Source organism: Furipterus horrens, unplaced genomic scaffold (assembly GCF_987537825.1).
Source record: "Furipterus horrens unplaced genomic scaffold, mFurHor1.1.pri manual_scaffold_2, whole genome shotgun sequence".
NCBI classification, from domain to species: domain Eukaryota; kingdom Metazoa; phylum Chordata; class Mammalia; order Chiroptera; family Furipteridae; genus Furipterus; species Furipterus horrens.
This window is the reverse complement of record NW_028327172.1, coordinates 76,978,102-76,994,194: the sequence shown is the minus strand read 5'-3', so window position 1 is coordinate 76,994,194 and position 16,093 is coordinate 76,978,102. Positions and strand designations below refer to the sequence as shown.

Here is a 16,093-nt window from a genome sequence, read left to right as displayed (position 1 = left end):
GTGGAAAACCATGAGGTAGTCGGGCTATGAAGCAATAATGTTTTTTGTCTGGACTGAAGAATATGTATAGGGAAAAGGCAGAATTGAAGCTAGAATGTTAGTTTGGGATTAGAACATGGAAGACTCTCAGTATCAGAGCGAGGTGTTTAAACATTACTCCATAGGAAATCGGAAGCCATTCATAAATTTTCAGCTGGAAAATGATTTATCACAGCTCTGCTTTAGCTGGCAACCATGTGCAGGACAGATTGAAAGTAGGGGAGACAGAAGGTAGGGAGACCGATCAAAGCGATCAGCAGGGCCTAGCCATAAAGCAATAATTAATTTATTATTTATTCATGTATCTCTTTTGTCAGAGGTGGCCTTTTCAATCTCTCATATATATATATTTGACTGTCTGGTTTTGATTTTTAGTTGCAAAAAATGGAAGAGTCACTTTGTAGCTCAATTTTCTTACAGGTGAAAAAAGCAATGTTGAACAGAGATCGGCCTTAATCTGTCACATTCCTACTGATAAAGGGAACATTAAGGTATTTTCAAGGCTAGATGAGTCTTGTCTTTATGATTGATTACTAATTCCTTCTTTCACCAGAGATAAAAGACTGGTGTTTCCCCAAAGTTCCAGGCATCTTCAACTTCCCACTCGTAACAGCTGATTCTCAGAGAGATGGAGTGGAGCAGGCCAACTAGCTCTCCTTAGAACTACAGGTGAGTAGGATTAAGTTCCCAAGGACCTTTACGAAAGATGACCAATTGAAAAAGAGGCATAAAATCAATATGAGCTTTGATGCTATGAGCACACAAACTTTTTTGCTTGTCTGTAGGAGAAAACTGTTCCCTCATACTCCTGCCTCAGCCCAAAGATATGAAGACATCAACAAACATTTTTGGTCTTTTTCATCATGAATTTCTTCCCTTTCTCGTCTCTTCCATCCTCCTTCCCTTCTTCTATACACAGCCCATTACTGCATTTCTCTCCTGGGCTGCCTGCTTCTGACTCCAACCACTGGGAGGAGTGTCAACTCTCCTCCATTTCCTTGGTCATCTGTTAAGCATAGGTTTGGAGTTGGCTGCCATCAGTAGTTTTCCTGACTGTCTGTAATTTTTTTGTGACCAGGCCTGTGATCTTCCATGCAGTGAGAAGGGTGTGTAAGTGTATCCTCTGTTTTATAGACCTTAGACCCCGTGAAATAATCCTTGGGTCTGAAATTGCATCACTGAAGTAGTATACGGCCACCTGGCTTTGGGCCCCAGCCAAGTTATCTACTCTAATTTTACTAGAGTCCTGAGCTTTGGCATTTCTTGAACCACCATTAATAAAGCTGCTATTCTGATGATCTTTTGGCTTTTTATATATCTTTTCTACTAGCAAAAATAAAGGATAACAAGTGGTCATTAGTACCCTTAATCTGCAATACTTTAAATTAATTCATCAGGATATTCTGAATTGCCTTGATTTTTTTGACTTTGTGCCTTTATTTAGGCAACACTCTCCCCAGGGTGCTCTTTCCTCCCGACTCAGTTCAGTGACGTGTGGTGAAATATCCACCCCCAAATACGCCACATAGGGTTCTTTTAGGTGAAGGCAGTTAAGAAGCAGATACAGGAAAAGCTCTCTGCCCTCCTTACAACTGCCTAGAAGTATGTACATTTGTTAAGGTGCCCCTCCCCTCCCTACCAGGAAAGACAGAAGCTAATCACCAGACAACTCTGGACTCTTCTCAGCCTAGAGATGCACCAGAGGAATTCACATAACAAACTTCACCTACCCATGGTTTCTGTTGGTTCCCATATATTTATTTACTATGCCGACAATATGCTGTCCTAGAAACTCAAAAGTCTTTTTTCTTTGTCTTGTCACATCTCTAAAAATTATTGTTTTGTTAAGATAGTATATAAGCCCAAGTTCTAACCACTGCTTCGAGTTACTCATCACTGAGTGCTCCCATGTGTTTGACAATATATGTTAAGAAATTTCCGTTTGGTTTCTCTTGTTAACCTGCCCTTTGTCAGTCTAATTCACAGGGTCCCAGACAGAGAGAACTAAACGGGGTAAAGGAAAAAAAAAATTTTTTTTTTCCTTTCCTTATACCAGCAATCCCCATCTTTGCAAGGTAAAGTGTCTCTTCCTTGTGTGCCCAGAATATTCCATTCACAATCCATCACTGCAATTCACAGAGTTTTTAAATTGTTTCTCCCTCACAGGACTATCATTTTCTTCTCATTATCCATAGTAAGTTCTCAGAAATACCTGTTGGATTTATAAGTGAACATAAGGTAGAGATATTTTTTTAGTGAGGTTCACTTCATAACTTTTTAAGAAAGAAATACTGCTATTTTAGGCATATCTTTATGCAAACCATTTTATAATAAAGTCAGATAGCTGTTTTAACTTCTTCATTTTTTTGCATTTTCTTGGTCTACCAAAATATTAGTACATCAAAGCACACAGTCATAGAAAGGATTTTGTAAATAAACAGGCACAGTCATTTAAAATTATTACCTCTTTCTGGTTTTCAGGGATGAAAGTTTACTTGTAGCATGTCCATATAATTAAATACTAAATAAACAGGATAATGGACTGTCCACATGTCATTAAACAGTGTCCCTCTCAAAGCTGGAAATGTACTTACTTAGCATGTGGAAAGTTATTTACTCATGTGATTAGTACATGGGGTTTATGAAGAAAATTAATTACAGTAGTAAAGTAATATTTTAAACATGCTTGTGTTGGAAAGGACTAGTCAACATGACAGAAAACCTTCCAAAAGTCAGATAACGTACAGAGGCAATATGTGTGGGGTTCTTAACTGTATCTAAGGGGACACATAGGACATCATAAATGAGATTCAGGGGGCTCCCTGACATTTTATACAAAATCTTAGATATGCTATTTTTCTTTGGAGCTGACCCACAGCTTTTGTATCTCATGAATAACATGTACTGTATATGTGAGCTCTGTGACCACAGGAAAACTCACAAGCTCTCTGGGTTCACTGTTTTATTTGTAAAGTCACCTAACCTGTGTTTATTTCCTCACTTATAAAATATGAGAGTTGGTCTAGACATTAGATCTCTTAGACATTGAAACTCTAAATTCTATATATTTTTAAACTGGTCTATATACAATGCATAATTCAGTAGCTGCAGGCACTGCATTCACATACACTGCCTCAAACATTTAATTTTCATAAAACCCAGAGGATTAGATGCTGTATGAGCTTCCCCAAATCCCCCCCCCCCAAAATTTATTTATGAAATATTGTGTATTGATTCTTACATGTTTAAACTTTGGTCACCTTCCAAGTACTCGCTACTTGATGCAATACACCCATTGAGACTTTTTTCCTACTGCTCAAAAGTTTTTGAAATCATCAATTTTGATGCCTTTTAGTGCTACTGCCATTTTTTGTTTCACCTGTTCCACATCAGCAAAATGTTTCTCTTTGAGGACTTTTTCTCATCTAGGAAAACAAAAACATTTCCCTCTGAGGATTTTTTTAATCTGGGGAAACAAAATAAGAGTCACTTGGGGTGAGATCAGGTGAGTAGGGAGGGTGGGGCATTGGGGCCATGCAGTTTTTGGTCAAAAGCTGCTGAACACTCAGCCTGGTGTGGGCAGGTGTGCCTATAAATCACCCATCATGAAATGGGCAAACATGTTGAAAGAATCTTCAGAAAAATTTAACTGAAGCTGAACTCAACCTCTCACAACAATGCCAGCTGGTACACTGATACAGATGGCTTCCTAGAATGCTCACCCAGCGGGGACAGCCTGTACTACAAGGGGCCCACCCTCTAGAAAATAATTCATATTTTTGGGTCCCCCCTTGTACATTTTATTATCATTATCATCATCATTACCATCACTATCATTAGGACTGTGCCTAACAAATTATAAGTTCTGTGATGGCAGGAACCTTGGCTGTTTTGTTCATTAGCCTATATCCAGTATTTAGCGTAGTGCATGGAACACAACAAGTGCTCAATAAAAAGTCTGTTGTCTGATGCATTGAAACAAATGCATAACTAGCAACAATGCCCTGAATTAGACAAGGCCAAATAATATTATCATGAGATTTCATTCCACTTCACTTTCTGGTCTTCTATTTCTTCCTTAATTCTTTTTTTTATCCACCTCTTCTCCTACTGCTCCCTACCAGCACCTCTTGCAAGAACCCATTTCCTCTTTATTCTGCTTACCCACTATCATTTGCTTCTAGACTAGCTATATACTTTGTAAAATTTATCTTTTGCTTCAGGACTATATTAAATTTTCTGCTTACCTATCTCATGAACTCTATTCAAGTTCTTATCATGTTTATAGGTTTTCAAATGTAATGTGATTAAAATAACTGACTCACTAAACCTGCCCAGTGAGACCCCTAGTCCCTCAAAATGGTCTCTGTAATTGATGAAATTTTAGAACATTTGTAAAATTTTAAATAAGAACACTTATTTACTCTTGCCTATAACATGCTGCAACAATGAAACTGTCCTTAAGAATGAGTGTTTCAACCAACATTACTTGGAGCTCTCAGGCTTCTAATGCAGCAGCCCAGGGCAACAACACTTGCTCAGGAACACCTGAGAATGCATTCGCCTCTTGCTCTGACTGCTCTGCTGTCCTCTTGTCTGACCCTGACCATGCTCCTGGTTTTCTTTCTGCCCCACACTTCAGTTGGCCTCTTACTGATACTTTCTTAGTATCGTCCCTTAGCTGACCCTCTGGTTTTAGCTATCTAAAAAATGTACTCGGTCTCAGAACTGGAAGACTTGAGAGAGACCCCCAAATGGGCTGAGATGAGGATAAATCTGCTTTCTCACTCTGGACTGAGAGAGTAGTCAGATACTGTTCCACTTCCTTCTCATGTCTACTTTCTTCCAGCAGCCTAAGTCCTGAGACATCAAAAGAATGATTAATTTCAAAGGCAAGATATCTCTTTTCTATTTTAAGGTCTTAGTATTTGCTTTTCTTTTCCTTACAGCACTCTTTCCCAGGCATTCTCCATCACACTACTCTTTTATCTTCTTTCTAGCTTTTATTTAAGTTCAAATAATTTGTTTGTATATAATTACTTACTTCCCTATTTACTTACATGTTTATTGTTTGTTTCCTCCCACTATCATGAAAGATAATGAGGACAGGAACTCTGTACTATATCTCCAAGATTATGGCTGATCTGCCTCGCAGGAGGTATTTAAATTACAAATTGCATTTCTTACAGCTCTCAACCTCAAGTAGGATATTTTTGAAAGGCATAAACTGAGGGAAACAGATTCTGCTGTAAGGATCCCCACCCTCACCTTCATTGGCCTGGGCTCCATTACAGTCCTGACTGAAGTGGCTGCAACACCAGTGGATGCTCCAAGCATTCACCTATTTTAACCTGAGTATACAATTAAAGATGGAATTCTCATACATTTTACAGAGGTAGTGAATGGGAGCCTTCTTCACTCTCTTGCTGTCTTTCAAAACTCAGTGTCAGTGGCCAGGATGACTTGCTTACCATGATTTTGTTTCACTAACTACTAAATTTTAGAGAAACACAATTAGAATCTGTCAAAGTTATTAAAATTGAGATTTGATCTTATTCAACTCTTCAATTCTAGTCCTCTTTTTCTTCTCTTTTTTGTTCCAATTTTCTTTATTTTACATAATTATTAATAATTCTAAACCATGATTCATGTAGAGTTTTAATCTCAATGCAAGTCTAACTGCACAACTTAAAGTTAATTCAAACTGCAGAAATATATAGTAAAAGTAACTGGCCTATTAAAATTGTTTTTTTAATTTTATTTTAGAAATATTTTATAATGGTTATTAGCAGATTTCAACCTATAAAATAAACTAGCTTGCTAATAAAGCAAGAAAGCTTTTGAATAACTTTGAAATGTCTTGATTTTTGAATTTTGAAAATGTACCTTTTATTAAACACACACAATATTTTGTGTTTGTTACAATGTAAAATCAAATGTTTCTATCTTGGTGAAGGAAGTGAATCACCATCAGAGGTGTCTGTAAATATGCAGCAGTACACACTGACAACTGGACTTTTTGTATAGGGCTGGCAAGTTCACTTGCTGCCTGACATGTTAATAATAATAGCAATGATGTCAACAGTAAGAACTGAAGATATTTTAGTAATTAATAACTTGTCCAGACAGAGTGTCTTATAAGTTATCTAATTTAATTCTCACATCTACTTCATTCCAGGCAATATCATCATCATTTTACAGATTAAAAAACTGGGCTCTTAGCCAGTAAGCAGCAGAGCTAAAGTTCATACTCATGCTGTTCATGATCTTCCCAATACACCAATCAAGTCACAATTGACCTTCTATCCTTGTGGAGCAAGACTCAAAAGGAAGAGGTTTCTCAAAAAAATCACATAGATCTGGAGTCTATACACACCTGAAGGTTAAGCTCATTCTATCTCTTGGAATTCAGCAACTGAAGCACTTTGAGTCTAATTGATCATATGTAGTGTCAGAAACATATTAGGAGTGGAAAGAGAGCCTGGAGCCATGCTCAATGAATATAGACCAAGTAGCCAGTAGAGAAATTAAAAATAAAAGTTGCAACTATCATCATCTCTAAAAATCACTATTGAATGTACTGGTGAAGGTGAGTGAGTGAGTGAGTGGAATGATGCCAAGTAGTTTACATTCAAACCACAGAGACTGCACAACACTCCACTTAACATTAGCCAGAAAACGAGTGATAAGTCTCTGCCATAATGCAAGATACCTCGCGCAGGAGCATTCATCCTTCCCCAAATTTATACATGCGCTGCCCTTTCTATAAAAAGAAATTATTTTGCCTTAAAGACATTATAATAGAATTGGGGTGTTTCTGACTTATGGACCATTCCACTTAGTCACAACTAGAGCTTCACAAAAAAGTAAATACACTCATACTAAGAGCACTTGAAAAAAGGGGTAAAAAACATCCTTCATTAAGCCTATCCATCACCATTCCAACACACCAAGCCTGTTTTGTCCTTGAACAATTGAAAACGGATGCATCACTGAGCACATTAAAAGGCAAAGAAATGTAGAGACCAAAGGCTCACACTTCAATTTTAATGTTGAGCAGTATTGTATAAATTTGCAATAATGTAAATCATGCTTGATGAATTATTTTCAAATTAAAACTGGAACCAGTCTCACTACATGCTATTTTCTTCATTTACAATGTTCTGATGTAGAATTCATTTAGCATTTAATGACTCCCAATAACACAAAACAAAAAAAGCCATTAGTTTACAAAAAGCAACACTTATTTTTATTCTAAATTTAACTCATACGAGAAAAAAAAACACAAATTTATTCCATTTATAGTACTGTTTCCTATTTTGGCATCCAAATCTTTAAACGGGATCGAAACAAACTGAACAAGAGTGCAAAGTATGTTGAGAAAACAAAAAATACCCTATGAATAGTTAAAAGAGTCAGGAATATTTAAGATAATATATAGGCAAAGTTATTCTGATGTCTCCCTGGGCCTGACCTATAGCACCCAGTACTTCTGTCATCATTCTCAGCTGCTACTCCTTTCTAATTGTTATCGCTATCGAAACTATTAGTTACAGGAGGAGGTCAAGAACCCTGTCTGTCCTACTTTCCTTTCTATCTATTACAACTATGAGAGGGTCTGACACAAACAGAAACTCTATATTGCTTTATGAATGACTGATTAACTAAAGAACTGACTGTGATTGTGTGTTCCCCCAAAGGAGAATTAACTACAATGTCTATTTTGGCTCAATAAGAGGCTAAATATTTCCTAACAGTCAGAACCATTATGATCTTTAAGATGCGTGCTAGCTCTGAGGCCTTATGATTATAACATAGACCCTTCTAAACTTGGGTAATAATTTAAACAAAAATCATCAGGACCCTTTTCTATGATTGGAAATACATAGACAACTTTTCAGGTCAAAGAAGTTCAACTCTTAGTTCTATTTGCCTATACATTTATCAGTTGAATCAACAATAATACAGTACCCACTTTATTATAAACCATTTTACTTTTTCTATTTACCATGTTTTCCTTCAAAATATCTGGGTCTAAGAGTTTACTTAATAGATCCAAAATAGTATTCCTTACTAAAAAAGGCTTTAACATTTTGCCATAGGCAGGAACAAAGTATACTAAAGGGAATTAATAAAATTCATTCACCCTCACACCAATATATGTAATCATAGAAAATGATCACTATACTTTATGAAACTAGGGTCTTCTATTAATCACAATGTGGGTAAGTTACTTACCACAAAAGAATAATAAATCTTGAATCCAGGTTTAGCCACAAAGTAGTCATCAGATTTAAATGTTATTTTAATTTGGTTTGTTCTTGATGTTATCCTTGGAGGAACTTCCTTGTGTCCACACCATCGTCCTCTAATAATGGTACTGGTTTCAGATATATCTTCGACTTCCACAAAATCATACCTAGTATTAATTTAACAAAAATAAATAAATTTGGATTAAAGTAGACTTTGAAATTCATACTTTCATCAAGAAGTTAAAGCTACTGTATGTGATTTTTATAACTTACCAGATGAAATAAAAATGATAAGCTACATTTTAGTTTATTTTTTTAATTATATTTTATTGATTATGTTTACAGTTGTCTCAATTTTTCCCCTTTACCTCCCTCACCCAGCACCTCCCACTTCCTCAGGCAACCCCTACCCCTTTGTTCATGTCCATAGATCATGTGTATAAGTTCCTTGGCTATTACATTTCCTGTCCTGTTTTTTAGATCTCCATAGCTATTCTGTGGCTACCAATTTGTACTTCTTAATCCCCTTACCTCTTCACCCATTCCCTCAAGCACCCCTCTCATCTGGCAACCGTCAAAATCCTCTATGTATCCATGATTCTGTCTCTGTTCTTCTTGTTGGCTTAATTTGTTTTTTAGCTTTAATTGTTGATACGTTTGTGTTTATTGCCATTTTATTGTTCATAGTTTTGATGTTCTTTTTCTTAAATAGTCCCTTTAAAATTTCATATAATAATGGTTTGGTGATGATGAACTCCTTTAGTTTTGTCTTGTCTGGAAAGATCTTTATCTGACCGATTCTGAATGATATTTTTGCTGGGTAGAGATATCTTTGCTGTACGTTCCTGATTTTCGTGACTTTGAATATTTCTTGCCAATTCCTTATTGCCTGCAAAGTTTCCTTTGAGAAACTTTAGCTGACAGTCTAATAGGAACTCCCATGTAGGAAACTAGCTGTTTTTCTCTTGCTATTTTGAAGGTTCTTTATCTTTAACCTTTGGCATGTTAATTATGATGTGTCTTAGGGTGGGCCTGTTTGCATCCATCTTGTTTGGGAATCTCTGTGCTTCCTGGACTTGTCTATTTTTTGCCAAACTAGAGAGGTTTTATTTTATTATTTTTCAAATAAGTTTTTAATTTCTTGCTCTTCCTCTTCTCCTTCTGGCACCCCTATGACTCAGATGTTGGTATGTTTAAAGATGTCCTGGAGGCTCCTTAGCCTATCCTTGTTTTTGCAGCCAGAAGTTGTGGGGACTTGTGTTCCTGGCACTGGAACCCTGGGATAGGGGTCCTGGTGTGGGCCTGGGACCCCTCGCTCCAGAGATATCCCTCCCCAAATTTTATCTACCACATATGGGTATGGAACCAGTCTATTCCATGTCTCAGTATCTCTGCATTTCTTACCAGTCTGGATGAATGAGGTTTCTTTAATTTTGTAGTTACTGGACTTCCATTGAACTCAATTTCTGATATTTCTGAGTAATGGTTGTTTTGTAAGTTAGTTGTAATTTCGATGTGGTTGTACAAGGAGGAGAGCTGTGTTTACCTACACCACCATCTTGACTACTCAGCAGCTGCCACAAGCTCTGCACTCTGCAACACCTGGTGGAAGACTGGCATTAGCCACAACTGTCTCCATGGGTCCTGGGGGCCAGCTAAACTATAGACATTTATTTTTTAAATAATTTTATTTATTTATTTGTTTGTTTGTTTGTTTGTTTGTTTGTTTTATTTTTAGAGAGAGGGGAAAGGAGAAAGAGAGAGAGAGAAACATCACTGTGTGGTTGCCTCTCACTCGCGCCCCCAACTGGGGACCTGACAAGCAAGCTAGTAATGCCCTGACTGGGAATCGAACCAGTGACACGTGGCTCGCAGGCCGACGCTCCTAAGCTATAGACATTTTAAAAGTAAAGCTAGTTTTTGGATTAGGTTTTCCAAATTCAAACTTCCACAATCTGTTCTGAAAGAACCTTTACACACATTTAGCTATGACTGTTTCCAAATCATTAATAATCAAAACAGGCTACTTTCTGAGCATCTGGCTTACAAGGCTTTCCTGGAAAAACTAATAGCTATAATCTATCATCATACTTGAAGAGATGTAGCTCTAATTATATGTCCCAATATTTACTATATAAAGTTTTTCAAACAAATTCCCATTTTGATTTAATTTACCACATTCCATACTTTCTTTAAAAAGGAAGATCTGTATCTGTATAGCATATAGAATCAGCACTTCATTACACAAAACAAATCACTAACTTCCCTTTTTGGAAACTGTCTTTTGAGAAGATAATACATAAAATATGATTTTTGTCATAATGGAAAGCATATGACTTGCGTAGAGATGTTTGCTAACCAATACTGTAAATATCTGGGCTGGTTAAACAACGGTGTGAATGAGCTTAAGACTATAGGTTCCCCTTTGGTGTTGGTCAGAGAAATGTAAAATGCCAAGATTGAAGAAGACAGGAAAGACATCTTTAGATATCCCATAATCATTTGATCCCTGAAGTGCCTCCATACCCTCCCAGTTTTTCATCACATAGTAGGACATCTTCAGTGACAGAGTTGATATCTTCTAGGGATGATTCATTTTATTTTCAGAACATCCAAGATCATGGAATATTGTACTTGATGTGCTGAACTATCTGCCTTTTGGGTCTGGGCATCAGTGTCTGACCCTCCATGCTACTTCTCCCCAAATAATTTCTCAATGCAAATGATAAGCATTCACAGTGAACAGCAGCAGTGAGGTAGGTTAGTAAAATGCTAGAAAAATTCCTTGGTAAGTGGAATGAGGAAACTGAGATAATTAAACAGCAGAGCTATTTACAACCAGATAATATCAATAAATTGCAGTCTTATCTTCTCTAACCAAGGACACTTAGGAGCAAATGGTTTACATATTTCAGACCATGCCAGGGTCAGCCTGACTCGATCCTGGTCTGGTCTCTCCCCAATGACATTCTTTGAAGGTGAAACTGACCAGAGATTGACCCTGGATCTCTCTATAAGGTCATTTTGATGCATCAGCATATCAAAGAACACACCCAAAAAGCTTATGAGCATTCTATTGAGAGCCTCCTGGGAGAACTCCCCTAAAATTTCTAGGTTTAAAAAACAAATAAAAAATCTTAAGACAAAGGACATACTGCACACTCTTCTGGACATGTCTGTACCTTCCCTCTCCTTTCTTCACGTGTGTATCTTTGCTTTTTTCCTCCTAAGCTCTAGAGGTTCCCAGGAGCTTGCAACCAGGGGAGCAGTGGGCAGCAGCAGCTTGTCCCAGGGTAACCCCTTGAACCCATCTCCAAGGACCCTCCTTTTGTTTCTGTAACTTGTTTGCTGAATCAACAGAGCTCAGCTGGCTCACTTCTGCATTTGTGACTTTCTTTCAAAGGGTCAAGGCAGCCTTGCCTAGGTTCACTCCTGTTGCTATAATCTTGCCTCTTCTATCTTAAGTCCTTCCTTTGTTTCACTGGTCCCAGCTTAATAAATATACTTTCAAAATAACCTGGATTCATATCGTGAAATATTTCCTGGACAAATTCAAGAACCCACACATTTCAGACTGTGCCAAGGAAGACTAACCTTAGTACTGCTCCCTTTCTGGTGACAGAAGCTGTCTCACAAACATTTTATATTTTTCTGTCACAATTGCCAAAAGGAATCAGTATGAGAAATATCACATCTAAATAAGAAGAAATCCAGTGTGGCTTTACTGGTCCCACCCATGCACCTCTGAGCTCTTATTGGGTTAGGCAGGTTAATCTAAGGAGGTGAATATAATAATATGGGTATTAAAATTTGTTGAAAGTTATTTATGAGACGCTTATGTCCTTTGCCTCAGTTTCCTTGTGAGCAGGAAAAGAAGATTTATGTAATTTTACCAGCTGGGTATCTCTTGGGTGCTTTGTAAATTAACTACGTAACATTTATGTGGTACTTGGAAGGTGAAAAGCACTAACAAAAAATCATTACTCAAGCAATAAAATATTATAGTGTAAACATCAAGGAGGCTTTGGAATAGATGGTAGAAAATCAATTGTATTTCATTTTATATACAATATGTGTAAATCATATTTACTGCACAAAGCAAGAGTATACTTGAAACTTTGTTAATGACTCACTAGGTCATTTATGTTTTTTAAAAAACACATCATCAATGTAACTTCTACTCTGGATCTGATGTCAAGAGAGCACCATTTTATTTCTTAGGGAGAGTTCTGAGGCAAATCTCTGATCTGTGTCTTTCCCTTCTTCCCCTCCCCTTTCCAACTCTTACTCCTCTACCTCTCTTAATAAATTTTGAGAGGCAGCTAGATTTGATGTAGGGTCAAAAAAAAAAAAAAAAAAAATCCTAACTTTCTCTTTGTCTGTTTTAAGGCCAGAATGCCAAAAGAGCTCATTTACTACCAGAACCAAAAATCCTGCCCAGCAGTGCAGACCTGGCTTCCCTGATTCTGTGTCATCACCTTTAACAATCTTTTAATAGTATTGTGCCCCCCCCCCAATCTCTTTTATTTCCATAACAGAAAATTAGTTCTCTCTTTCAAGGTTGAAAAGACCCAAGATCTGCCCTAGTTTTTTCTCTTTGCGAACACTGACTTGCTCTTCCTGCATATATTTGTATCTGTTTTCTGGCATTCATTACCCTCTATAGTTCTAGAAAGTAATATTCACTACTATTATTCTTGAAAAAAATAGCAAGATAAAAGCTGTCAGCATAATAATCATGCAACAAAGGACAGCCAAATTTGAGGCACTCTCTTTATTATTCAAAGGAAAATAAACCTGCTGAAAGGATTTAGCAGTTCAGTAGTTCATTGACAATGCAGAACAAGTGTGTGCAGTTAAGTACAGAAAGGAAAAAAATCCTCTCCAAGTCTTATACATACTAATTAAGTGAATAAGATGCTGTGAGCAGACAATTCAAAAAACAACAGCCAGAGTCTTCTCTGATAAATATGCTAAGGGAGATTATCATACCTGGTTTTCATTTTCTAATGATGACCCAGAAACCACAGGAAACTGACCACCTGAGGAGCACATAGACCACGGAGTTGCCTTCTCTTCCTCCTCACACATTCCTAAGGCCTTATAACTATGATTTTAGGGTAAGGCCCTAACACCATAGGTTCTCACTACCATTCTCTCTGAGTGGTGGAGGAAACCATTACTGCTCTGCCTAGGTTACAATAATCTGGATGAATTCCTGGAGCCAAGTAGGGTGTATACTCTTTAAACCCAAGGCAGGCTTAGCCCAGAGCCCTAAGACTTGACTGCAGGTGATCTAGGATCATTGGATGCATCCACCTGCTCACAAAGGCTGTTGTAGGCCTGCCCAAGACAGAAGCCTCCAGACTCCCGCCTTCTCTGGGGGTCATGCAGCTTGGCTTTGACACTTGGGAAGGTGAGCCTCTGTGAGTCAGTCAGGTCACTAGACCTGCTGCAGCAGCTGTCTATGCTCCAACTTATTTTGTCTGCTAGAATTGACATAAGGCTTTTTGAAAAAGAAGTGGTGCATTTTGAGTAGGTCCAAAGGGCCCAAAAGGGAAGGTAATATGCTATTTTTAAATTCACCTTTCTTTTCACCTTGGATGAATTCTCTAAAATGGATTTTTTTCTCCACTTACCTACAGATATCATTTTCTGCTTCCTCTAATCCAAACTGATTGTCAAAGGCTAGCTGTATCCTTGTTTTCTCCTGGGAATGGAGCCGCCATGTCAGAAGCAGGTTCCTGGGGTAGCTGTTTGGGAAGCGGGGACTCTGCACGTGGCCATTTCCTGTCACCTGGATGGTCTCATCTCTTCGGTACAAGTCTGTGAGGTGATTGCTCTCTGTTAGTAGTCACAACTTGTAGAAATTAGTATGTTGCTCCAATTACAGGAAAGCAAAAAAAAGAACAGTTTAAAACATATCACATTTCAAAGCACTTCTTGATTTTCTTTAAAAACAAGGCCAAATACTAACCTTCTGGTTAAACAAATAGCATATATATTTCTTCTATTATCCCCCACATCCCCAAATTCCTTATAAATCTAAACTTGATGCCAAATTTTTGGATTTGGGGTGGAGTTCTTTTACCATGATGTTTGATAAGCAAAAATTAACAGTTATATCAGAACTCAGGTTCATTTTGATTGGAGTTAAAATAAGAAAATAATGTCAAGTAGTTTATCTGTCCTCTTTTCAATGTTAAACAGATAAATAATTTTTTTACAGTGACAATGAAATAGTATATCTTCATTAATTAGCATAGGAGGTAGATACTCAGTAAATATTGATGAATGAATGAACAAGTGAGTGAAAAACAAATTTAAAAATATCTAATAGGCACTGGCTCTCCCTCGCAGGGGCACAACTGTGCCTTTCTCTCACCCTACTTTTTCCCCCACAGGGGTGCATCTCCTAACCTCTAAGGAACCCCATGAGACTTGCAACCAGGGGAGCAATGGGCAGCAGCATCCCATCCCAGGTTAACCCCCTGAACCTGTCTCCAAGGTAGGTCCCCCTTTCTCTGACTTTCCAGTGAGCTGACAGCAGCCTCACTTTGGCTCACTTATATTCTATAACATTTCTAGGGGACAAAGCAGCCCTACCCAGCCCCTCTCCTGTTGCTTCTTCTGTCCTAGCCCTTCCTTGTTTCACTGTCCCCAGCTTTAATAAACATACTCTCAAAAAAAAAAAAAAAAAAAGTCTAATGGTGTTTAATGACCATATATTCAAGTGATGTTTTTCAGTGGTTTCTTCATCATAAATATAATTTTTTGCCTTAGTTTTTCATGACTTAAAATAGGTCCAATTCATATTCTATTTTCTGTGTTGTATAATAAAGAATTTGTCTGGTCTTTTCCTGGGTGCCTGAGAGGGAACTGCTAAATACTTAGAATTTGGCAAGTAATAGAAGTGTTCTTTTTCAGGATAGGCCCCTAGGACCACATCTGAGTTTATGCTAAGGCAGTAAGCTACTGGGGATCCCTAAGTAGTCGTAGAATGTGTGCTGGCCACAACAGAAAGACCAACATGTGAGTAGAGAGTCTGGACTTCGAGCCTTGATATCAACCTGACCTCCAACATCCCTGGAGGTAAGGAGCACTAGAGATGGAGTTCAATTACATTGCTTATGATTCAATCAATTCTGACTACAGAATGAAACCCAATAAAAAGTCTGGTCACTGGGGCTTGTGTAAGCTTCTTGGTTGGGGATTCTCACTGATGTGCTGGGAAGGTGAACTGTCCTGAGGAAACAAAAGCTTCATACTTGGGACCCTACCAGACTTGCTTGTCATATGCGCTTATCTGGCTGGTTCTGGTTTGTATCCTGTATAGTTAAATTATAATTTTAACTATAGTGCTTTCTTAAGTTCCATGAGTTGTTTTAGTGTGGATGAGAAAAAGGGGGTTCTATAGATAGTAACCTCACAGAGCAACAGGATCATAAATTCCTAACTGGGCAGGTCATGATGGGTAGCCAGATCCCAGACATAACTTGTTAGTAAAAAGTTTATCTTTGCCTTAAGTAAGGCCTGCTCATTGTTTCTGTGCACCTAGGTGAACACACTTTTGATATAAGTCAAAACCATCCTCAAAAAGCATATATTCTTGTTAAATACCTTGTTATCTAACCCCACCCCCACCTTGCTTTTTCCCACATCCATGTAATCATCCTTAAGTTTCTTCTTTAATTCTGAATGCATAAAAGCAGCTGAAGAACTATTATATTCTTCAGAGCATTTGAAATCTTGCTGCTGGCATGCCTTCAGTTTGGCTCAGATAAACTTCTACAAAAATTCTC

At 37.7% G+C, this 16,093-nt stretch overlaps 1 protein-coding gene across 3 annotated transcripts in view; it reads right to left on the bottom strand.

The window, feature by feature from the left end:
• LOC150018859 (platelet-derived growth factor D-like) overlaps positions 1 to 16,093 on the bottom strand; it is a 261,545-nt gene that overhangs the window by 76,308 nt on the left and 169,144 nt on the right. For all 3 annotated transcript variants that reach the window (XM_090267873.1, XM_090267874.1, XM_090267875.1), the window contains exons 2-3: positions 13,931 to 14,135; positions 8,278 to 8,458 (exon numbers count right to left, since the gene is read on the bottom strand). In XM_090267873.1, coding sequence (XP_090123999.1) covers positions 8,278 to 8,458; positions 13,931 to 14,135 — 386 coding nt within the window. The remainder of the gene's footprint in view (positions 1 to 8,277; positions 8,459 to 13,930; positions 14,136 to 16,093) is intronic.